Source organism: Sander lucioperca, chromosome 2, assembly GCF_008315115.2.
Source record: "Sander lucioperca isolate FBNREF2018 chromosome 2, SLUC_FBN_1.2, whole genome shotgun sequence".
Classification (NCBI taxonomy): Eukaryota; Metazoa; Chordata; class Actinopteri; order Perciformes; family Percidae; genus Sander; species Sander lucioperca.
The window spans coordinates 36,114,833-36,140,704 of NC_050174.1; the positions used below are offsets into that span (position 1 = coordinate 36,114,833).

Genomic DNA, 25,872 nt, shown 5'->3' on the forward strand with positions numbered 1-25,872 from the left:
GAGAAATAATCTACCAAACACAAATTTCCTTACTTTTTGTGCTAAGTTTATTATCTTCCGCAGTAAAAAAAAAAAAAAGACAATGTCTAAGATTACCCATCATCCCTTTTAGAGCTGCAAAGATTTATTGATTAGTTGTCAACTATTAAAAATAGTCTGCAACTATTTTGATAATCGATTAAAATCGGTTTGAGTGATTTTCTTATGGGAAAAAAAGTACAAATTCTTAAATGTGAATATTTTCTAGTCTCTTCTCTCCTCTGTGACAGTAAACGGAATATCTTTGAGTTGTGGACAGAACAAGTCATTTGAGGATGTCATTTTGGGCTTTGGGAAACACTGATCCACATTTTCATTCACCATTTTCTGACATTTTATAGACCAAACAACTAATCCATTGATCGAGAAAATAATCGACAGATTAATCGACTATGAAAATAATCGTTAGTGGCAGCCCTAATCCCTTTATCACTTTGCTGCGGCACTGCTACAGTCAACAGGACTGTGTCCACTGTGAAGTATGGTTTGTAACCAGACAAGGACATCGTGGTAGTGGCTCCACTTAACTCCCTCTGCATTACAGTGCGGACAGGCATTAAGATATTTATGTCCGAGCCCGACACAGTTAAAATCTCATTTTTTTCTCCTACTAATGACACATGTACGTTTGTTAGTGTGGAAAGCCTGCTTTTATTAAAAGGTCCCATGGCATGAAAATTTCACTTTATGGAGGTTTTTTAACATTAATGTGAGTTCCCCCAGCCTGCCTATGGTCCCCCAGTGGCTAGAAATGGTGATAGGTGTAAACCGAGCCCTGGGTATTCTGCTCTGCCTTTGAGAAAATGAAAGCTCAGATGGGCCAATCTGGAATCTCCTCCTTATGATGTCATAAGGAGCAAGGTTACCTCCCCTTTCTCTGCTTTTAATGTGGCCCACCCATGAGAAAGAGACATCATGGCTTGCAAACAAGCAAAGCGTGGCAGTTGGTCAAGGCCACACCCCCACTCTCCACCTTGCCCCCCCCTCTCCTCCTCAATAGCATTTAAAGCTACAGACACAGAAATGGCACATCCTAAGTAAAGGTCATTGTGGGACTGGCTCTAGTGGCTGTAATTCTGCACCAAGGCTGAATTTCAGGAAAGAGACTTCAGATACAGTATTAGGGAACCACTAAGATCTATATAAAAGAGACTTCAGATACAGTATTAGGGAACCACTAAGATCTATATAAAAGAGACTTCAGATACAGTATTAGGGGACGACTAAGGTCTATATAAAAGAGACTTCAGATACAGTATTAGGGGACCACTAAGGTCTATATAAAGAGACTTCAGATACAGTATTAGGGGACCACTAAGGTCTATATAAAGAGACTTCAGATACAGTATTAGGGGACCACTAAGGTCTATATAAAGAGACTTCAGATACAGTATTAGGGGACCACTAAGGCCTATATAAAAGCATCCAAAAAGCAGCATGTCATAGGACTTTAAACAACTGTAGGAAGGCATTCGGAAAGGTCAACAGATGAGCGCATCAGCGCGCATGGGGTTCGGAGTCGCCGCAGCCAAGCTGGCGCACGCGAATGTGACGTCAAAATGACGTAGATCTCGCTGGTGCGCCAGGATTTTGATTGCGCAAGCAGAGGGCGCGCACCACTCTATTTTTTCCAGCGGCACAGACAACCGGATGCCAGGACTCTGAGTGACTGCAAGTCGCTCCTGTAAACTTACTGGGTTAAGATGAGTTCTTTTATGGTGAATGAAAGGCTTGATCCAACGAAGTAGGTCATCGAATCAAGTCGAAGCATTGACGGCAATGCTGCTGCCAGTTCTGCCGTTGTTGACCTTCTTCTTCTTCTAGTCCGTAGAAACAGCAAAGTCGGTAGCCTTTGCTCATTAGCACCACCTCTGTTCAGGAGAAGACTGCAACTAGTGTCGCGACCACCACACGCGAGTATAAACAGTTACGGCGCTCCCATGACGTCACATTTGCGTGTGACAGGCCGGCTGCGGCGAGTATACCGCACGTTTAACAATGGCGCGCACAAGAGTGAGAATGAGAAGAGAATGCCTTATCGCGCTGATGTGACCGAGCCCAACCCAAACCCAAACATCATTTCTAAATATCTGTCCGAACCCGGCCCGTCGGGTCCTGTCGGGTATCCATCCTCTACTCTGCATCATCATCATCATCTGGAGATCATGTTACTGCTGTTCACACTGAACAGGCTCCACACTCTGCTGCTCGGCAATCAGGCCAGATCACCACATCATCTGCATGCACCATTACGCTCTCCTCACAAAAGACACACCAACCACCACTTTGTTCATTACACGCACGCTCTTGAAATACGCTGCAATGATGCACCTCGGTGCATTCAGTGGTATGCTTGATGTTTGGTAAGAAACATCCTCTGCCTCACACACTGTTTGTACAAAATTTGAAGTAATATAAAAGAAAGAACAGTCAGAAATATCCTGCGATGCCTCTGCCTCAGCTAAAACTGAAAACCACACACACAAAAACCACACACACCATTCAGACTCAACAGATGATACCAACTTCCTGCATAACCGTAAACACGTTCATCACAGAGGCAAACGAATGGTTATAGGCCCTAAAGTAAATAAAAAAAAAAATAAAAAAACAGCACAGTAGTATTTAGCAAAACTCAAAAAAGAAGTCTAAAATATTATTTACTTCAGTTCAAACCTCAACGCAATTGTAAAACAAACTATTTTCCCCGAGTTAGAAGGTAACGAGTTTGCACCGTTTTCTTGAAAAGCCACCGCGTCGCTCCATCCAAAATTACAGTGGGCTGTTTTTGGTTCCTGGACGGCTATAGCCCTGTCCTATCTTGAGAGACAGCACAGTGTTCTCTCTCTCAAAAAAAAAAAAAAAAGCAACAGCACCAGGAAACAAACACTATAAAGTGAGAGCAGGATTAGGTAGAGCAGGCACATGAAAGGCAGGCGGGCACAATCACAATGGGGAAGGTACACAAACAGCAGGTTGGGGATGGGTGGGGGTGGATATGAGGTTTCATGGGGACTGTTCTGGATTGTACATGAGGTCTGTGAAACACCTCAAAGTACTTTCCCACCTGCAGCGCTCACAAGCCACGTCTATTTATTTATCAACATTTGATTAAGTGAATAGGAGAAACAGTAATGTTTCTATGCAACAGTTATTTTGTATGTATACATTTGTTTTCTGTATTTATTATTTATTTCATATTAATGTTTCATATGTTTATGTGTTTATGTTTGCACCATTCACCAAGGCAAATTCCATGCAAGTGTACTTATTGTGGCAATAAACATTTTTTTCTGATTCTGGTTCTAGACAAGGAAAGAGAGTGAGGCAACTGAAGTTGAACAGTGGACCTGACTAATTCAGAGTCATCACCCTCAACAGAGGAGATAGGAGATAACAGCTTCACACTGTGAACTAATGTGACATAAATACTGACTTAAGGAGTCCTGAGGCTGCACATGGTCAAGCCCCTCCACAAATCACACTGACTGCTTAACGGTTAACAAACAACCGTCCCTGCTCTCCTGAATACAGATGCATTAACAGGGTGCAAGAGCTACAGTAGGTGCTGGAAACCAGCACCATGTGTGAGCTAAAGTTGTTCTAGTCAGTTAGACTTGACTTTCATTTTCACTTATAATCATGCATCATTAGCCGAAACAGCTCATATGAGGGTACTGCACACTTTACACTGCGCATACTTTGCGTCAATCATACTTTAGCAAGGCTTCACTGCACTCTGAGTTTCCCACACTTTTTTATGAACAGATACAGATACGAGTCTCTCAGGTTTATTGACAATGAATCACACTAGCTAACTGCCATAAAAACATAGCACATGAGTTTTAAACTGAAATGTGATGATGACATTAGATACAAAAAGACACTAACTCAACAAATAAGTTGAACGTCTACACATCTTCCGCCGCAGGCTAAAAACACATCTCTTCCGACTGCACCTTGGCCAAGAAGATGCTGGTTTAAAAAATTAGAAGTCTGGCTTATTGGAAGCTAATGTACTTCTTCTATGTGATTCTTGCTGTTCGGAGTTTGTACCTTCATGGTTGAATGCACATATTGGAAGTCGCTTTGGATAAAAAAAGTCAGCTAAATAAAACGTAATGTAAGCGTTTAACGCACTGGAGTTTTGATTAGAGCTGTGTATCACAAATCAAATCCAGTTTCCTGAGTTAGCTAACACGCTTTATGGACGGTGAGACAATTTTTTTTATTAACGCCATGTTTACTTACCAAGGTGAGTGCAGTGATTTAAGGTGCCTTCTCCACCTGTTAAATCTCGGTGATGTGTCGATAAAACACGGAACACACCCAGCAGGTCCCAGTTCACCTCAGACTGAAACAACAACAACCGCCTCCAAAATGCGACCAAAAAAAGGAAAAAAAAAAACAACCAAACAGCTTTATGAGTTTCTCCCCGTCAACTGAAGCGGTGATGAAGCGCCTGTAGTCCCTTGTCGCTGCCTCTCTTCTGTCGTTTCAGACGTTAAGGTGGCACACCACCTGTAGCAGCGCGAGCAGTGGTCTCACTCTGGGATGAGCTCGCGGTGCCATGTGCTATTACCAAAATAAAAGGTTTGACACAGGCAGCGAAACTGGGCGTGTCGCATGAGAGAGGAGGGTGCAGCGGTGATAATTGAGACATTTATCCTGAAAACACACCGGGGCTCCGTTTTGTGTCCGCGCGCCACCTGCTGACGGTAAAGATAACAGCAGCACGCGCTCCAAACAGAGCCACATTAATTAACGGGTGACGTAGGTCAGCTTGTTAATTGAAGTTAACCGCTTTCACCTGGCGCCACAGGTGCAACAGGTCGCTGATTAGGGGTGGCAGTAACTCAGTCCATAGGGAGTTGGGTTGGGAACCGGAGGGTCGCTGGTTCAAGTCCCCGTATGGACCGAAATACGGAGGTGGTAGCTGGAGAGGTGCCAGTTCACCTCCTGGGCACTGCCAGAGCACCGAACCCCCCCTCGCTCAGGGCGCCTGTTCAGCAGTCGCAGCCCACTCACTCTGACATCTCTCCATTAGTACATGTAAAAGGACCTGAGCATGTGTCTGTGTATTTCAGGCCTGTGTGTAATGTGTAATAACAACAGAGTGTAAATTGTAATTTCCCCATTGGGGAACAATAAAAGAGTATAAATAAATTGTATAAATTATTAGATGGTTAGACGAGTAATATATATATATATATATATATATGGTGAATGGATATAGATTTATGTTTTAGTTGTGTTTTGACTTGAATGCTTGTATTTATAGATTTGAAGGAAGACAGTTTTCTAATATAATGTATCCTAGTTTTTAAAGTAAACATTATTTCTTTCATCAGTTTGAGTTCATTTCATTTTAAACATCAGTTTTTTAACTGCTCTCCTCCAGATTAAAAAAAACCTAGGTGGCGTTGTCAGTCCATTTTACACAGTACAACTTTACCCACCCTAGTCACAGATGTACGTTTGCAAGAATCAGTACAAAAACCTGTAGCTGAAGCTATGTAGGTTACATTCCACTGGTCACCTGCTGGTGAGCTCCATACGTGACTTTTTGTTTGTTCAATGAACATATAGGAAAAGCATTTCACAAAATAAACAAATGAACGCAAGCGTTGCTCAGTATCACTCTGTAATGTTTAATTGCTTTAAAAAAAATTGCGTACCATACATATGAGATACATTGTTTTATAAGCAAATATATATTATACTTTGAATATTTTTGATAAAAGGTTACAGTCTGTACAATCATCTCCTGTGTCTACTAAATATTAATTACATTTACAGGGAAATCATGAATATATCATATAATATTGCAAAATGACTTCATGATAATGATGTCTAATTAGGTTTCGAAAGGTCACACTTGTGAAAAGTTGCACTGGTACAAACTTAAGTGATTTTGGAAATACTGTCAAAGTGAGAATGTTTTTCCCGTAAGCAGAGGAAACATAACAGCAGTAGTAGCAGAAATAAAGTCAGCTGGGATTGTTTAATTGAGAATTACAAGAAATAAAAATGTCATGAAAGGTTAGATTTGGCACACTTAGCTTTACGGTACTTCAAATACTTCAAAAGATCATTCACCCATTTGCTGCAGGTTTAATTTGGAGCTATTCAACTCGACTGATCTTGTACAACTTACAGTTTGACATTTCATTTCAGAGCAAAGCAACTTATCTTAAAGCACAGAACATGATCTATCTCTTTACTTTCACATTTGGCATTCCACTTCATGGCTTAAGAGTGACATCCAAAATATTCTCTAATGAATAACTTGCTTAGGAAACCAGTACACACATGAATTGTATTTCCTCTTCTGCATAGCCTTGTGAAAGGCTCTAAACTTCTCTTGACACGTCCGCGCCCTTACTTGTACTTTACTTTACGCACATATCTACAGATGTCCGTGTTGTTTCCTCAAACTTGCCCAGGGAACTTTCAGAGATCTAGAAGATAATCTGAGGAAGATATTTGAAGGATACATTTTAAAGAAAATCCATTGAAAATGTGCCATCCTAATTCATAAATTCTCAGCAGTGGTTTGTGATGGCGCTGTGGTGACAAAAAAAGAAGCTGAATGCAGTGTCGGTGGAACGGTGCTGTTCACTGGGAAGGAATGCAAATTTCCTTCAGCTGCAACTAGTTGTGGAACAAAAAAGTCCATTCTTTGCACGTGAAACAGTATCATCAGCATTCATTCTTTCCTCTCTCGAGTGGTGTGTGTGTGTGAACACTCCAAGTCTCAGTGGAACACACACACGCTAGCGCACGCACACAATCACACACACACACGCAATATCACACACACACACACACACACACAAAAACACACATACACACATGCACTCATGCAGGGAGGTGAGGTGAAAAACCACTCATTGTCCCTGCCTTCACCTCTGTTGAACATGCGGGTCTGACTAAGCCGCGTTAGGGAGTGTGATGAAGAAATACTGCGGTGTCAAAGAAGGATTTGTTGGAGAGAGCTGAGTGAGTGATTGGTTGGGCTCTTATGAGTCCAGGTGGGTGTGGGCAAGCAGGAAGTGAGCAGGTCAAACAGGTGCCACGTAATTCCCAGGAAAGGTCCCAAAAGCACGAGTCCGTTCTGACGTACCTACAGAGAACAGAGCACACGCTGTGGTCACCCAACAGAAACAAATGCATGTATGCATTTGTGCATATATTCCAGGCCCGTAAATAGCATAGGGGAAGGGGGGGGTTCTTTATTTCAAAAAGTGGACCTTTTTGCAATTTTCCCCCTCATTTTGTATTTAATTATGAGGTTCAAATAATTCATTTTGGTGACTTTTTATGCACTAATTTGTGCTGGATTAGCTTGTCTGCTGGTATCTTAACAAGCACACTACAATGTTGTCAAAATGCTTACCAAGATCAACTTTTTTAGTCCAAACGCACACATGCACCCCTCACAGATTTTGCTATGAGTCCATAAAGTTAGTTGCGTGGATTGTTGATACATTAAGGCCCGGACACACAGAGCCGATAATCGGACGTTGGACAGTCTGGCGAGGTCAGTGACTCGAGTCTGTTCCGTGTGTTCCGTGCCGTCGTCCGTCCGAGGGGCCGTCGGCCTTCATATTGGCCGATTTGACATGTATAATCGGCGGGGCAGGCACTGCCGGCAGTCGGACTCAAATGACCCATCTGATTGGTAGAGTGCTAACCCGGAAACGGGGAGCGGAATGAGCGTGACTAGAGTCTCTCAAAATCTGACGAAAATCTTTTAAACTGACCTTTGTTGATCTGAAATGAAGACAGATTCAGCAACTGCACAGCCTATTTCTCGCTTAAAACGTTTTCAGAAACACGTTTCGGTGAACTATTTTAGTACAATATGAGATCGTATTCTGAACAAGCCGCCATGACAGTCTGTCTTTGAATTTCCAGAGAAATAAGACCCATGTGACACGTTCGTCCAATCAGCTGCCGGTTTTCATTTTTGGGGCGACAATACAGATTAGCCCCGCCTGCTGTTATGCTGTTATACGTCTGTATTACGTCTCGTCGCTTTGGTGTGTTCTGAGGCATTTTTTTGACCAACTCGGGGAGACTGATCAGTCCAACTGCCTTTTCTGCCGACGTTTGGCCGTCGGCTCTGCGTGTCCGGGCCTTTAGACGTTTAACACATTTACAAAAATGGTGCTTTTAACAAGATTAGGGCTTCGGTTTGGTTAAGATCATTTCTATTTGGGGGGGATTTGAATTATTGGACGTCGTTATTTTCAAACAATCTATGGATTGTCTGATTGTCTAATCTTTTGGCAGTGGGGGGGGGTCTTTCGAACCACCCGAACCCCCCCCCCCCGCCCCATCTACGGGCCTGTATTCTAAAACTAAAACAATGAATGCAGTTTGTTGTTGTGCAGATTACTGCAATGCATCTGCACTGTTTCATGATGTCCACCAGAGGGCGTACTGGCGCTGCAGAATGTTTTGATATTGGTCACAACATAACAAAAATACTAAGAATTAATGTAATTTTCAAACAATTTCTATGAAAATCTATTGAATAACCAAGTTTGTTTTAATACTGTAGCCTATAGAACTCCTGTAAAATCCAATTTCTTTACTTTTGTGATTCCATTTGAGGTATCAGAAGATGCTCCATCACAGATTTAACAATCCCTATTTAAAAAATCTACTTGACTGTCCTTAACCGATACCACATTCATTCTTTTTTGGAATGAAAATGTACATTTAAAGGATATCTCTGGGTCGTTTTCTATGTATTAAAATAGTCTTAGAAATGCCCTGCTGTCTACAACATTTGATTTGGAAAAGTCTTAGAAACTGTTGTTTATACTGTACATATTTTGAACACTAATACTTAAAATGTACTGGTGATTTTCTATATTTTACATTTAGTATGTGCTTTGGGTGTGGTTTATATTAGCATTTACAGGTTTCTACCAGACCTTCACATGTATTTTAAATTTCTTAAATGTGATTTATATTTACGTGTACGAAACTAATAAACATAAGCATAAACATTGGTGTACAATCTACAGAAAGGTGACAAATTGAAGGAACCTAAATAAAATCGGGATGCAGATACTTAAGGACACAGGGGCGTCCTGAATGGTTTGATGTCCTCCCCCAAGGAAGTTTTGAGCATCAACGACTTCATTTCCTGTATTTGGATACACTTTTATGCACCAATTTACGGTGGAAATACCTTTATTTAGCCTATGTGAAGAAGAAAAACACAGATGAAAATTCGAAATGTATCAAAAATATAATGGAAAGTATGTTGTTGCGTGTCATTGGGCATTTTAAGTGGGTATATGGAAATCCCAGAGCTTTCTTAATGGGTATACTGCGTATACCTGCGTATCATGTAGACTACACCACTGCGTCTCATCTACCTAAAATGTAATTGCTCGATGTCTCTCTCCTCCCATGATTTCCTCGACTAAGACAGGAAGGGAGGAAGGGACGCAAGTGGAGGAGTCACGGATGCAATTTGAGGGGTATGACATGCAACCATAGACTATGGCGGCCCAAAATCAAAACACTTGTAGGTTTTTTTTTCTTCTTTAATTTGTCACCCATCTGCATCCTAACATAATGTCATGCTGCACTGTGCTTTCACAGGGGAACTACTAAGGGAGTAACATACATTGGTAATTACATTCTTTGTGATTTTAAAATAAATCTTTATTCCTTACCTACAAACCAGCCATCATCACATTTCTCCATCACTTGCACAATGTCTCCTTCTCTGAGCTCCAACTCATCTGAATTCTGTGGTTTGTAGTTGTAAACAGCTTTATACCTTAAACAGAGAACAGAAGAAAAAAACAAATGGTCTGAGGCACAAATTCACCGCAGCTGCAACACTCGGTCTGTACTGCAACAATGTAGACAAATGTAGAAAATGTGGAGACGTACGGTTGGCGTTGCACCACTGTTGAATCAGGGTTGTTTGGCACTTGTGTTTGGGAGTTAACGTGTGGATAAGACCGAGCCGTCTGGTTTCGTATCGCACCCTGGATTGAAATAGAAAGCTCATGTCACGCATTATAAAACAAGCAGTGGTGGAGGAAGTATTCAGATCCTTTACTTAAGTAAAAGTGCTAATACCACACTGTAAAAATACTCTGTTACATGTCCTGCATAGAAAATGTTACTTACGTAAAAGTAGGTAAGTATCATCTGTAAAATGTACTTAATGTCTTAAAATTAAAAGTACTCAATGCAGGAAAATCCCCAGATTTTTAAAAACTGGAAACGATCAAAACAGTTCTGTCAATCAACTAAGTGATTAATGTCTCTTGTGTCTTTTGTTTTTTTATGTTCTGTAAAACAAATAAACTAAAACTAGTAACTAAAGCTGTCCGATGAATGTAGTGGAATAAAAAGTACAATATTTCTCTCTCTAAAATGTAGCGGAGTAGAAGTAGAGAGCAGCATGAAAAAAAAGTACAAGTAAAGTACATGTACCTCAACATTTGTACTTGAGTACAGTACCTGAGTAAATGTATTTAGTTACATTCCACCACTGGAAACAAGAGATGATGAACAACATTCCTATGAACACAAACAGTGAGAGTGCGGGTGTGGACATGCAGTGACAGGCGGTGCAGACAGTGAGAGCGGACCTGTGAGGGGTCAGTGGATCTGGGAGTGTTCGCTGTGGGAGCTCCAGCTCTGTGTACAGACGCTGACGACTGAGTGGGAGGTGAAACAGAGCTCTGGTTAGCCGAGTGTGTCCCAGCCCAGTGGCTATTGAAGTTGGTGGGCGCGGAAACCGTTTTGGAGGGCCACCGATCGGCCGTTTCTTTGGATACGGGTGTCTGGGTGGGGGAGCGTGACTGTGAAGCTGGGCTGCCATAAGGTACAGGCGAAGACGGCTTCAGCGGAGAGTGTTCAGGTTTGGGACTGAGGGAAGTGGGGGTGAAAGGGGATAATGGTGAGCGTGGGCAGGGTGAGTGGAGGGGACGCCCTGGACTCTGGGGTCCAGGGGAGACAGGAGACATGGGGCCTGGCGAGTAGTCATCAGTAGAGAATTTGGTGCGGGGCATCTTGTTGACCTGGACATAATTGGCTGGGAAGATGCCGCTCCGGCTGGTCCCTGAGATCCTCCCCTCTAACCACCTTTCGTCAACACGCCTGGTTATATCGATCGTCTCACCCTAGGAGGAAAAAAATAGAATAGAGTTTTGCAGAGTTAGATATTACACAGAAAAATATAATATCCAATGAGAATGAAATACTAAAGTTTGTTTAACATATTGGCTAGTGTCTACAGTAATCAGTCAATTATAGTGTAGTGTGGATCAATAGCCTGGTTGACACCAGACCCTTCCCAGTTGTAACTGAGAGTGGGTCTGGGCAAACTTCATTGCAGCCCAAAGGGGCGTCACCAACGGACAACGCTCAAATGCCTCTGGGCGCAATTGGATAGTCCTTCAACAAATCTGACCAACGATCCGGGTGACTGCAACGGCAACGGGTTGCTGCGCTTCAGTGGCCATCATGTTGAATATAAACAAAAAGCTGCTTGTCGTCACTGCGCTATCATCATCGTGTAAAGCGATCAGTGGTTGTGATTGGTGGAAAAATTGGAAATGGGCATGAATGGGCTCTTGGCCAGAATGACTTGCAGAGCAAATCTCAAATTTGCCGGAAGTTCGTCAGGGTTTTCCCAGGCTAATGGATCAATGGAAGTACATTTCCAAGGATAAAGCCTGATGTCAGGCTGTAAAGGTTTACAAGGAATATGGTTACGGCCTTTCCTCTCTAACTGGGACGTTTTGGGACTGATTGGTGGGATTGCTGTGGACTAAATACACACGGTGATACACTGGTAAGCGCTAATGAGGTTTAACCATGTATTCAGCTAATTTAAATAGCTCACGTTACTGAATTGAGGGAACAGTTAACTTCATTTAATATCATATGTGGTGTTTTCATTTGCGGGCTGCAAATGTTCCACCAAATGCTCCCGAGATTATTTTGCAGAGCCACCGTCGCTGCATCTGGAACTTAGCTCCGCCCAAGATGATTGTGATTTGTTTAAAGAAATGCAAACAATCACGTTTTCCAGTCTTTATGCTAAGCTAAGCTAACCAGCTGCTGGTACAGTAGCTTCCCATTTAGCATTCAATAGGAGTGGTATCAATTTTTTCATCTAACTTGGAAAGAATGTCTAACGTCTATTGAGCAAATAAAATTTTCAGCCAGAAACTGACTTGTACTACAAATTCATGTGTTCCCATACAAATGTGAAGAGAACGCCTCTGTCCCTCTGTTGCAGCATCACAGCAATACTCACTTTCCGAAAAGAAAGTTCAACAGGTAGGTCCCCGTTGAAGTTAAACAGAGCCACAGCTTCCCCGTAGTCCAACACCTGTAGAGTGGGAGACTTTGTAGGTGTGGGCTTCTCAGTAGGAAGCAGAATCTATGGAGGACAAAGGAAAAGAGTTTTGAGCCAGTTTCACAGGGTCTTAAATAGGATTGGGCATCGAGAACCGGTTCCAACTTCTTGGAATCGTTTAAAAAATTCTGATTCCAATGAAATCGTTTCTTTATTGGAATTGTTTGGATAATTTGGTTTTGAATCCGATCATCAGTTCCAAATTTAACAGTTTTGGTTTCCGTATATAGCGGCCAGGCGCCTGTTGTATTGCAGCCATGGGGCACAGTAAGCGGCGCTCTAAAGTGTGGCTGAAAAAGCCCGGTAAAACCATTGAATCAAAATAAAATGTCCCTCTTAACTGTGAAATAAGCATGTGACCCGTTTCAACTCCAGCCCTCAAAGACTCGGAATCGAGAATCGATAAGAACCGGAATCAAAAGGAAGAATCGGAATCAGAATTGTTAAAATCAAAACGATGCCCAGCCCTAGTCTTAAGGTGCTTACGCACCAACCAGACGGCTGACCGTCGGCAGAAAAGCCAGTCGGACTGATCAGTCGGGTCCCCGAGGTCCAAAAAAATGCCTCAAAACACACTGAGGTGACGCCAACTTCTCTGTATTGTTTCCATTAACAGTCTGATTATTTACCAGAAAATGAAAACCGGCAGCTGACGAACGCGTCACGTGGTTCTTTTTTCTCCGGAAATTCACAGCCAGACTGTCATGGCGGCTTGTTCAGAATACGATCTCATATTGTACTAAAATAGTTCACCGAAACGTGTTTCTGAAAACATTTTAAGCGAGAAATAGGTCGTGCAGTTTCTGAATCTGTCTTCATTTCAAATCGACAAAGGTCAGTTTAAAAGATTTTCGTCAGATTTTGAGAGGCTCATCCGCTCGCCATTTCCAGGTGAGTCCCGACTGCCCTGTCTCCCACTGAACATGTCGGGTCGGCCAAAATGAAGGCCGACAGCTCCTCCGACGGACGACGGCACGGAACACACCGAATAGACTCGAGTCACCGACCTCGCCAGACTGTCCAATGGCCGATAATCGGCTTGGTGTGTCAGCTCTCTTATACAACCAACAGCAACAGTCAGAGAAACAGCATCAAATCGAAGAAATTCACCTCCACATAAGACGTGGGGAAAATGCCAGCTCTTCCGTGATGTTCCCCTTCAAACCAGTTGCCATCTACCTGCCTGTGGATGTAAACTATGTCGCCTTTCTGCAGCGTGAGCTCCCTGAAGACAAGAATAGTAATAATGACACACACATATAGAGAAATACAGAGATCAAAGTTCAAAATGTATTGATTGTTTCAAATGTGCTTTATATAGAGAATTTAGACTTCAGATTTGATCTAGAGAAGGGATCTTCAACAGGGGGTCCGGGACCCCTAGGGGGTCCTCAGAGTCAATGCAGGGGGGCCTCCAAATTATTGTTAATTTTTAAATATAAAAAAAAAAATTAAAAGGTCTTAATATGAATCCATCATATTATTAGCAAATATAAATCCCCACTGCTTACTGGCCTAGGTGGTCACTAAGGCAATTCACAGATACATTTAATCCTAAGGAGTCACTGTGATTTATAAAACCATGCCAACAATTATTAGGCTATTTTAATAGCTTGGTATTTTATGCAAAAAAGGAATGTATAAAGGTTTTAGTCTGCTCTACACATTATTGTAGGCCCAGTTTAATATGCAACTTCATTTTATACAATATATGTTGTAGGGGGTCCCTGCTCCATCTCTCTTTCAGTTAAGGAGTCCTTGGCTTAAAAAGGCCCTATGCAGTTTTAGCCATTTCTTCACAGTTTTCTCGCTTTTTGCTGGCAGGTTTCTCTATAGAGCTCCCCCTACAGCTTCAGAATAGATATTTGGCAGCTCCTATGTTTACTTGTGGCTGACTCCTCGCTCGGTCAGTCTGCCGTTTCCTCTTTCTCTGTTCCTCCGACAATGCTTTCCTAGCTTTCTGCTTCTTTTTTGCCGGCTCAGCCATGATGATAGTGTGAAAAACTCCATCGCTACCTTGTTAGCCCATTCCTGAATGGGCATTTGTATGCAGTGCCGTGAAGCAATTCGTTACATCGCGAGACCTGATATCACGTGATACTTTCTGGTGCTGAGGCCGGAGGCCCTAAAGTTGCAAGGGGGGGTTTTCCGCTCACAGGCGCTAGGGGGAAGCGAGACGACCACCATTCAACTCGAAAAAAGTCATATAACCATTCCAATGACTCCGAAGCTGTTCAGTTAAGGTAAATTAAGCTAAAAAACTGCATAGTTCCCCTTTAAAAAAACATTGATAACCCCCTGATCTAGAGTAAGGCCGCCCAATTTGGGGCCCGTGCTCCCTTTGTTTTGGCCCGCCATGGCGTTTGACATGCTCATGCTTATGCTTATTCTCCTTTTATTTTGAAAGTGCTGTAAAATCCTAGATGTAATGACTGCGAAACGTACATGCTGTGCAGCTAAAAAATACTTAAAGCTATAGTGCGTAGTTTCTGTCTCCCCCATGAGGAATTCTAAGTAATGACAATAACACTGTCGGCGCGTCCACATGATACAAGCCTTCAGTGACCTGCTGGTATTGCTATAACACAATGTTTTCTTTCAGAAATGTAAATGACTATGCAAGAAAGGAAATGGCAAATCTATTTTATCAGCTCACACTGAAAGTCACTCACTTGGGTGTCTGAGCCTGGAAATTGAACTTGGCTCGCGCTGCTTTCATCTGGAAAAACAAACAAATCAGTCAGCATCATGGGACAAGTTGTACAGATGCAGTTATTATGTGAACAACTCAGAATGCACTCAGATAACAAAGGCAAAATATCACAACTTAAAACCACTTCACAAAATAGCTTTTTTTTAAAGATTTTTCAGCCTTTTAGGTAACAAGACAGTCATAGAAACTTACCTTTTTCTCCTCTTTCTTAGGTGGGAGCTCCATGGTTTCATTTGCAGGGGAAGGACGTTCTACTGTGGAGCAAAGCAAAGGCACAGCAGTATGATTGCACGTTTTATGACTAAAACGTGCACCCTTTGTTCAACAAATGTTGTTGTTGGATGTGTTGCTATGAAAAAGCAATCCCAGCCTTAACAACTGCATAAGTTCAAAAAGGGGCCCTGGAAATTATTCAAGCTGGCTCCATCTGGACTAATTTCCAGAGAAAAACAATTGGATAAAGCTAATCTTCAATCAGGTCTTCCGAGTTCCATTTCCTATTTTTTGTGGGCTTCCTCCCCACCCATCTACAGCACCTTATGATTCTATAGGGGGGGGGGGGGGGGGGCTGCAAACACTTTCCATGCTCACATCAGCCTCATCTAAAATGTTGAATACCAAAGCAGAAGACAACAATGGTAATGAAAGAGAATCATGGGACCTTCAAAATATATTAGATTACTGCAGGAAAGCTTTCATCAAATATATGCTGCCTGATTAAATGAGGGGGCCTTCACATGTCTTTTGGTGTGTCATGTGTGTTGCAGAGCCAAAAAGGGAAGAAACTCCATGTTTACCATATGTGGGAGCAGAGGTCAATGATGTGCCAACAGAGCGATGGACAGGTTGCTTGGCTGCTGATGAATTGCTGAAAAAAGTGAAGGAAATAAGCTTTTTTTATGTTTATATTACTGTCACTGTGTCTCCCAATCAAGGGATAGGGTTTCTAACGACATCAAAGTACAGTAAAACCCAGTTCCCACACATACTGAAATACACACAGTCCAATTCTGCGTTTGTGGACTTTTCTGCAGATTTACTGTACAACACATCTGTTTTCTTGTACGTTGGACAGAGTTGAGACGAATAATCAGACACTAGAAGGCCGTGCAGATGACACTGTGTGACTCATGTTGCTATCCTTGAATTGAAAATCTGGTTCCGATAAAGTTTGGAGCGTAAATTATCTTTACAGCCCCGAAACTCCATTCATGATCAGAATCACGAGTCTATTGTTTATGAGTTAAGAATTAATCCAAAACCCAATGCTTCCTGTCTGGCTTCCTCTGAACTTATTTGCATATTTCCAGACAGGGTTGTTTTGTAGTCCAAAATTTGCAGCTGGGACACACACACACACACACACACACACACACACACACACACACACACACACAGTCAGATAACAGGAAACATTTAAAATAAAAAATGTCAATTTCTTGCTGCTGTTTTTTGTATTCACGTCCTTAGCAACAGGCTCTTTAAAAAAAATATACCACCTAGCCAGAAAAAGTCAAAACTCATGAACTCAACTTAGCAAACAACAGCGAGAATCCTCCAGGAGAGCATTACGCACATGGTGAGAAATGTGGAATGCCGCCCACTGTTTGAAGACACAAATACCGTACTTGAACTTGTTAAAGTTCAACAGCTTCCCAACAGAATCCAGCCCATGAGTCACCTGATCAACTAACAGAACAGGTACCCTGCAAAGTAATAATGGTCGTGCTGTCCAATCACAGTGCTGGGTTTCTTAAAAACAGCAGGAAGCAATGGGCAGCTACTCCCGCTTGATGAAGCAATGTCAAAGTGGATTAAGGGCTCAGAGGAGGTCTGTTATGTGGTGACTGACCCATAAACCTGTCTACAATCCACATAATGAAACTGAATATCACTTTAAGACCTGCTAAACTGTCAATAACATTATTTACATTTAGTTATTAATAAAACTGCTTTTACTATCTCGAGTGGCTTGACATGTATGTCTCTGAACTCCACTTGTCCACTTGTTGGTGAACAAATTCCAACAGTAACATGAACAGAAAACAGGAATGCCACAGCTTTGTTCAAAAATAAGTAACGGGGAAAAACGTGCCAAGAAACACAAGCTATTCATAGTCGGTACTAAAAAGCCCTTAATCTACATTAAACCGTTTTATTGGCATGTGTTAGACAAACTGTACACTTTGAGTACAATGGTATGTTGGATGTTTGAGCAACTGACCACTGTCCTGTAATAATGCGGAAAAAAAAAACTTTTAGTTGGAATCTATTGTAGGAAAAGGCATCTCAAATGATAAACAAAATGTATACGTTATAACCTGCTGAATATCATTTGAAGTAATCATATCCCACCTTGCTTTTTTTTTTTTTTTTTTTTAAAGTAATGTTGTCAACTGACCTGTAGTTTGTTGTCGCAGTCTTTGGAGCAGATACCGGGTCCCCGTTTCTGGCCCCCTGAAAGCAGAGCGAACATTGAAACACACAGTTTGTTTCCTGCAGCCTACTGTATCTCACTGCTCAGAGGAGATCTCACAACAACTCAGACAAAGTAGAGGTGCTGACCACTCCCAAGGGAGCAAGAAATCCCCTGGGTCCTATCCTCCTCGGGCTAAAATAAACAACACCATTCATGATCTGTCTGAGCTGCCTGTGATTTCAGTCAAATCGGCAGCCCTTTGAAGCAAAGTAAATCGCACAAGAATCAAAAACGTTTTTTGGCAGGGCTGCATCCAAGTCACTCTTAATCAAGCACTGGGGAAGGAAGTTCTAAACTACATGTGATTAAAAGGTGATTGATTGGGGGGGGAAAAGTTCTTGTATTTTTTTTGGCAGCCAAATTTACAACTTGCAGGCAGGTGATTAAACACAGCAGATCAATCCAAGAGCAAGGCAGGCAGGCGATTTCCAGGCGCTGTCATCCAGGTCGCAGAGGGAAAACAACATAACGCAGCTAGCAAGCAGGGAGGGTCTCACTGAGACACGCAGCTTTTATTGAGAGTGGGGGAGTAAAGGGTGAGGGTGGGTGAGGATTCTGCTAGATTGGAAGGGAGGAGGTGGGGAGTAGGGATGCTTCAGCAGAGAGAGTCAGGAGGGGGGCTCAGTACCTCACCCCGGCCTCGACGCTGCTTCTTCTGGGAAAGTGTCCTCTGCAGGCCCTGGATCTCCGAGTCCAGCTCAGCCTCAAACCGACTCAGCTCAGAGACCAGGCTGGCCTGAGACCGAGCAACGTGGAGTTGGAAGGGCAAAATTAAAACACTAATACAGTGTACTAAAACATTGTTTGGAGCTAATGGTGTGTCCCTTTTTAACGATTTATAGGATGAAACATTGATGGAGTGAATGCAGAAATTGAAATGCAAAGCAAACGTCAAAGCAGCTCACCTCGATTGAAGTGGACTTTGGTGTCTCAGGTTGTTTCTTCGGGGACACGTGGACCTAAGGACAGAAAGAGAAAGCGACAACAACAATGAACAGAAGTTTTGAGTTGTTTGGGGAAATAATGAAGTCGCCATGTACAGCGCGGGTCATGCTGCCACCATTTCACCACTTTAAATGGATTTTTGTTTTCGGAGTTAAGAGCGATTTGGGACCATCTGAACAGTGTGCCCCACAACGTTTTTGACCAAATAGCAAATGTGACATTAGTGCTGTGCAATTAATCAAAATTTTAATCGCAATTACGATTTTGGCTCCTAATTATCACAAAATTTACAACAACCAGGGTAATGAAGTCAAAGAGTTTTTTATATTGGTTTTAAGATGTGCATAATTCCAATAAAAAAAACATCCCGAAACACGTGTAATGTTTTCAATCTGCAGAAAGTTATGAATAATACAGCAGATTAATTAACTAATAATAATAATATTTACATGATAATATGATAATATTTACTATAAGGAACACCCTAGTCATATATATATATATATATATAAAACTTTATTTACAGACTCAAGGTCCAGATATAAAAGTACACATAACATATTACAGGAAGGGTACACACAAACATAAAAACATACAGACATACTGTCTACCACATATTACTTAAAAGGAACATACAAAACATACATACATACAAACACATAATTTGTCCCCCACTAATGTTGAAACTAATGTTATCGCTAGATAGGTGGAGATCTCAACCCCCCCCCCACCCCCCCCAATGTTGAACCCAAAGTAACGCACAAGAAACTTACTGGTGGGCATGCAAAAGTATCTCGTGCTCACAATCAAACCAGTCTAAGGCTAGCAAACAAAGTACTGCTAACTTTATGTGGCTAAAGTTATTATTTCACGTTCACAGCATTAAATCAGTTAACATTTGCCTTATCTTTAAAGCTTTAGTGCGTAACTTTCTGATATTAATGAACGTCCGTTACATTCAAGCCATTGCCAAATGAGTTGCTACAAAGCTAATTAAGACTATCAGCTCCACACAACTCTCTCTGTATTTCTTAGTATGGCTTTGTTCAGAAAATTGTGGCAATTGTGGTAACTTTTGTGCGCAGAAGCTCGAGTGAAGATAATGACCTCTTCTGAAGAGTCCATCATGTATTTTTAATCCTCCGTGTCCTCCTTGGCTACTAGCAGCTGCATGGAGGAAGGGTGGGGGGCGGTGCGTCGACAGCGTTGTTGTCATTACTTAAAATTCCTCATGGGGGCGACAGAAACTACACACTATAGCTTTAAGTTTGTTGATGACACTATCATGTACATGAATACCTCCTACTCGGCAGCCATTCTGACTGCTACTCAGATTGGTTTCTCGTGCGCACCAGAAAGTTTCTCATGCGAGCCAAAAAAGTATCTCGTGCACACCAGAAGATAAAACAATTCCCATGTCCCTTTAGGGGCTCCGTGTGAACTTCATTTCACAACAGTCGATACTTCTTTCATCCTCTCTTTACAAAGACTTAACACCGAGAGAGCAGCTGATTCTATCAAGCATTACTTTAAAAGGCTCTGCTGGCGACGGACCCCCATACTCCATTTTATGTTTTTTTTTGTGTAAAACCTTGGCTGAATGTGTCCCTCTGGACGCCAAGGCCTTCCCCTCAGCTGGGACTCATCCTCCCTACAATCACAGACTGTAATGTCAGTGTGGGGCAGCACAACGCCTGATATGGTCTGAGCGCTGCATGGCTTTCTAAATGCCGTCCAGGGGATAGAACATAGGCCGCTGTCATAAAAAAGGAAATGAAATGAGTCTCCATGCTGTGAGCCATTATACACCACAAGAGGTTAACACCATAATACGGATCACAAGACACCTCGGCTCCCGTGGGGGGGGAGTGGAAACAAAGACTCCTTTTCTTCACAAGCGCAGACACAAGGCACGATATGCACCAGATCTGGGACATTGTTGCAAGAGACATTAACAAACAAAAAAATTAAAGAGACGCCACTCTGTAACTCACCAGGGATGTATAAACACAGTGACACATACAAACGGCTGCACACTCAATTACAAAAAGCTCCTGGAACACACGGGACAATCAACTACAACCCCAGAGGTAAACGAATAAAGAATCAACGTGTCACTAGCTTGTAAATCACCGACTTTCAGCACAATACCTGATAGAAACAGTAACATAAACACCTAGATTATGTCTTCTCTTGTATGAAAAACTAAATAAATGAATGCTGGATCCTCGGAATAAAAGAAAGAATTGGGCACAGCCGGTGGATGACCACACTCACAAGTTAGCTCGCGTGAGAAGATGAAATATGAGGATTTAGGCTTAATCCTTAAAGAAAAGGTGCCCATCCTCGAACCTGTTCTTGATCCGCCTCACTGGGGAAAACAGAGTGAGACTACACAAAGAATTCCAGTGATAAGAACCAACAACAATGCTGAATGAAACTAGACGTTAAATAAGGTTTTCATCTTATTTTGTAAACTATGAGTGCGTGTGAGGTTTGTTACCTGGCTGTGGCTTCCCGAGGGGCTGCTCTTTCCAGGCTCAAAGTCGAATATGCTCCTCGGCTGAGGGTACTGCTTTCCCGGGTCTGATAGCTTATCTACATCCTCGCTCCTGAAACATAACACCCCAACACACACACACACACACACACACACACACACACACACACACACACACACACACACACACACACACGGACAGCAGCTAAATCACGACTTCATTGTAAGTGCCTGTAAAAACAAATCCAAACCTGTCCCACACGTTTTCCCTCCACTGCTCTGGGCCTTTTTGGTTTCACATATTCACATAAGACGTCACCTGCGGTGTTTATCTGATGTGAGGAGTAAATTCATACTGGTTTGTATTAGGGCTGGGCAATATATCCATATTATATCAATATCGTGATATGAGACTAAATATCATTTAAGATTGTGTATATCGTAATATGGCTTAGTGTGGTCTTTTCCTGGTTTTAAAGGCTGCATTACAGTAAAGTGATGTCATTATCTGAACTTACCAGACTGTTACTAGCTGTTCTATTATTTGCCTTTACCCACCTAGTCATTATTGTGAAAATATGTAAAAGCACCAATTGTCAAGCCGATAATTGTCGCAATATCGACATCGATGTATTTGGTCAAGAATATTGCAATATCTGATTTTCTCCATATCGCCCAGCACTAGTGTGTATTCTACTAGCTACTACTGATTTGATTAATTGCCTGATTGATTCTTTGTTTCCGTGTCATGCACACACAAAGTGCCCAACCCTCATGGGTTTATAAGACACCAACATGCCAGTTGCAGTGTTCAAACGTTTCGTTACATTTCACAAAACTATAGGTCATTTTACAGCTCGTTCTTACACAAAGTATTCTGTCTCCTCTCCCGAGCTTGGCAAATAAAATATGCTACAAAAAAAGTTCCTTTCTTGAAGCACAACCCAATTTTTTTTTATAATCATCCAGCCAGAAGAAATCATCACAAATAGAGGTAATTTTAGTAAACAGTACATCCCTTATGTCCTCGTTAACACGACAATAAAAATATAACATATAAAAAAAAAATAACCTCATTCTAAATTTCTGCCAGCTCACATAATAAACAGAGTCTGTCGTCCTCTGGAGAGGAGTTAAACCTGGCGCTTTCAGGGCTAATGAGCATAACTGAGCACATAGGGATCTTTGTCTTTTGTTTAAACTATACTTAGGTATACACATAAAGTTCTACCTTGTAGCTATTCCTTATGAGACAATAATAGTATACTTAAAATAATTATAAAAACCAACAATACATACATAAAGCATCAGTATGTCTTCCCTCCACTACATGAAGTACATACTGTATACTGTACTTAAGTAGAATTTTCACGTATCTGTACTTCATTATTTCTATTTCTGGAAACTTTTACTTTACTACATTTCCCCTAACCATCTTCGTTACTCGTTACTTGCAAGATATGTTTTCGTACGTTGGAGTGAAAGATTCTTCCTCGCAAAAAAATAAAAATTCTGTTTTTGTCTTCGTTAACGTCAGGCTTTGAATTTGATGTTTAAGAAGGTGTGGAAATTAATAAATGCCGGCATGCGATTAATACGATTAAAAAAAACTAATTGCATCGGCCCTTAATTGCATCGTGATTAACGCGTTAACGCTGACAGCCCTAAGGTATATATATATATAGACAGTATATACTATTAAAACAAAGTACGTGGTAAATGTACTTGATCAGGAAAGTTTGTTTTACTTGCAAAATTATGTTAATGTCACTTAAATGAACCTAATAAGAGCTATTTAATTCTGAACGTTAGTTTAACTTATAAAATGATGTTAGAGTCACTTAAATTAACTCGGAACTAGTAAGAACTACTTATTGGAGAACGTTTGTTTAACTTACAAATCTGAGTAAGCAAAACCTAAAAATTTCAATGTAATCAGTTTCACAATTTTTTTTTGAGTTATATTAACTTATCAGGTTTTACAATGTATAAGAGGTTTTGGGGTTTGACTCCAACCTGCGGCCCTTTGCTGCATGTCATTCCCCCTCTCTCTCCCCTTTCATGTCTAAGCTGTCCTATACATATAAAGGCCTAAAATGCCCAAAAAATAATCTTAAAAAAAAAAAAAAAAGTTACTTTTGATACTTGAGTACAGTAAATATCAGATATTTTAAGACTTTTACTCAAGTAATATTCTAAAAGGGGACTTTAATTTCTTTTTTTTCTTTTTTGGTAAGACACTTTTACTCAAGAATTCCTTTCAAATACTTTATACAAGACTGCATAAATGTTATAGGTCTCCCTGTTTCCCCGAGGCAGTTTGATCAATTATTTGATTAGTGTAAACTCACCAGTCTGGGAGAGCGCCATAAGGTGTTAGTCTGAAGAGATTCTTGTCTGCTTCATTTCTTTCTTCTGTGTTGGCAGACAGCTGGAGCCCTGCAAACAAGGGTGTAACTTTGGGTTCAACATTGAAGGGGGGGGTTGAAATCTCAAAAACTCGAAAAAGAGACTAAAACATTAAAAGAAGCGACATAAACCTCGAAAAAAAAACACTCGAAAAAAAAAAGGTGACAAATGTCAGGAAAAGCAAAAAATAAACTTTAAAAAGCTGCAAAAACGTCCCAAAAAGCGACAAAAACATTGAAAAAAATTGTCCGAAAAAAACGTCCAAAAAAACGGACATGACGACAATGTGGACTTACGTTCGGCTGACCACCGCTCCGAATCCTCCAGCTCAGGTTCTGTAGTACAACAGAGAAACTTTTTGTCAGACTGGAGTACTTATATACTTATTATATATATATATATATATATATATATATATATATATATATACACAAATCAATCAAAGTACAGTTCTCATTTTTTAAAACAAATCCAGCCATATTGTGCCCTCCTAACATGGCTGGGTCTGTCCTATAGTGAGATCCACACACTCTTATGATACCAGTGTGGGAGTATTTTTGCAGTGGTGGAAGAAGTATTCAGATCCTCTACTTAAGTAAAAGTACTAAAACCACACTGTCAAAAATACTCTGTTACAAGCAGTGTTGGGAGTAACGCGCTACAAAGTAACGCGTTACTGTAATTCCACTACTTTTAGCGGTAACAAGCATCTAACTAAATATTTTTTTTAATCAATTAACGCAATTACAATTACTGAAATTTAAATGAGGTCGTTACTCGCGTTACTCTCTTTTGTGAAAAATGAGCGCTTGCAGACAAGAAGACAGATAGGCTTCTGATCTATCGTCGCAGGACCTTATGGTGGCGCAATGATACACCAATCGAACAATGAGCATTAAACCACAGCATGGCCGATAGTGCGGATGGAATGAGCTTTCTCTCCTGGAAGTATGGACATTACTTTTCACTTATCGAAATTAAAGACAAAAATGTAGTGGTGAGTTGTCAATTATGTGCAGATGTAAAGAACCTATCCACACCTAAGAGTAGCAATTCAAATCTTATGAAGCACCTGTTGAAGCAACAAGCTTCGACAAAGCTAGTAGAAAAGACCCCGGCTCTACGGATGCTGAAGGCACCGCTCCATGCGAACAACCAAAGCTAGATTTTACACGGACTGCAGTGCAGCCGATAAGCCAGGCAGAGCTGAATAAATTGATTGCTAGGTATGTTGTCGATGACATGCATCCTCTGTCAACTGTCGAGTAAGTTGCCTTCAGGCAACTAATAAGCAAAATACCAGTGACAAATGGAGGCTCACGGCAAATGTGCAGGAAGACGTTTTCCAGCTAGTTAGACAGAGAATGTGCTAAAATGCAGGTCGATTTGAGGGTTTACAACATGTCTCTACCACAGCAGACATCTGGACTGCTTAAAGGGACTTTTGTACTACTGCTTGATTTGAAGGCCTGTTGCCCTGTTGATTACAATTAATAGGTCTAAAGATTATGTTCATTGTGTTTGACTGTTCAGTACTGTTCATATTTACATTCAAAAAGCAGACATAAAAGTAACTTAAAAGTTACTTTCCCTAGTAACTAATTACTTTTGATATACAGTAATTGGTAAAGTAATTCAATTACTTTTAAAAGAAGTAACTAGTAAGTGTAACTAATTACTGTAATATAATAATATATATATATATATAAACAATATTTCTCTCTGAAATGTAGCGGAGTAGAAGTAGAAGGGTCATAAAAAGAAAAGACAGGTAAAGTACAAGTACCTCAACATTTGTACTTAAGTGCAGTACCTGAGTAAATGTACTTAGTTACATTCCACCACTGTATTGTTGATACTTACACAGTGTAAAAGTCCTCTGATACAAGTAAATGTCTTACAAAAAAACACAATTATGCAGAATGGCACCTTTCCCTTTTACAGTGTTGTTTATTATAGATATGTATATTAGATAATTCTCCTGATATATTAATGCATTATAAGCCTTTTTATTGTGGCAGTTGATCAAGTTGGAGCCCATTTAGATTCAGGTGGATAGTTTAAACAAAAGATCGTATATAATAATAATCGTATCGTTATAAGCTGAATCTATGTTTTGTCTGTAAAAATGTGTATTAACTAGTACAAAAAAACGATATCAAAGTAAATGGCTTTGCTCCACTAAAGATCAGCAGCAGCACCTCAGTAAATTACACTGTAGCAGCTTTGGCATTTATTATCAATCAATCAAACTTTAAAGTTGACCAAAGTACTGTACTGAAGAATAAATAAGACAAAGTACATAAGTACTCCCACAGGCATAAAATACAAATAAAACAAATCAAGAGGCATGAGTCAGAATTCTGACTTTGATC

At 41.0% G+C, this 25,872-nt stretch overlaps 2 protein-coding genes across 11 annotated transcripts in view; both read right to left on the reverse strand.

Annotated features, from left to right (window-relative positions):
• The window catches only part of pdlim2 (PDZ and LIM domain 2 (mystique)), a 43,252-nt gene extending 38,568 nt beyond the window's left edge, over positions 1-4,684 (reverse strand). The window contains exon 1 of the mRNA XM_031305119.2: positions 4,291-4,684. The gene's annotated coding sequence lies outside the window, so the exon portion shown is untranslated. The remainder of the gene's footprint in view (positions 1-4,290) is intronic.
• A 986-nt stretch (positions 4,685-5,670) lies between these two features.
• sorbs3 (sorbin and SH3 domain containing 3) overlaps positions 5,671-25,872 on the reverse strand; it is a 39,946-nt gene continuing 19,744 nt past the window's right edge. For 2 of the 10 annotated variants that reach the window (XM_035996676.1, XM_031305072.2), the window contains exons 7-21: positions 23,794-23,832; positions 23,440-23,527; positions 21,092-21,200; positions 18,549-18,602; positions 18,272-18,379; positions 17,566-17,621; positions 15,962-16,032; positions 15,357-15,418; positions 15,124-15,170; positions 13,562-13,676; positions 12,350-12,475; positions 10,674-11,207; positions 9,964-10,061; positions 9,741-9,847; positions 5,671-7,165 (exon numbers count right to left, since the gene is read on the reverse strand). In XM_035996676.1, the coding sequence (XP_035852569.1) occupies positions 7,104-7,165; positions 9,741-9,847; positions 9,964-10,061; positions 10,674-11,207; positions 12,350-12,475; positions 13,562-13,676; positions 15,124-15,170; positions 15,357-15,418; positions 15,962-16,032; positions 17,566-17,621; positions 18,272-18,379; positions 18,549-18,602; positions 21,092-21,200; positions 23,440-23,527; positions 23,794-23,832 (1,676 nt within the window). In that variant the 3' untranslated portion in view covers positions 5,671-7,103. The remainder of the gene's footprint in view (positions 7,166-9,740; positions 9,848-9,963; positions 10,062-10,673; positions 11,208-12,349; positions 12,476-13,561; positions 13,677-15,123; positions 15,171-15,356; positions 15,419-15,961; positions 16,033-17,565; positions 17,622-18,271; positions 18,380-18,548; positions 18,603-21,091; positions 21,201-23,439; positions 23,528-23,793; positions 23,833-25,872) is intronic. The other 8 variants (XR_004896199.1, XM_035996683.1, XM_035996681.1 and 5 more) reach the window with 8 other exon arrangements.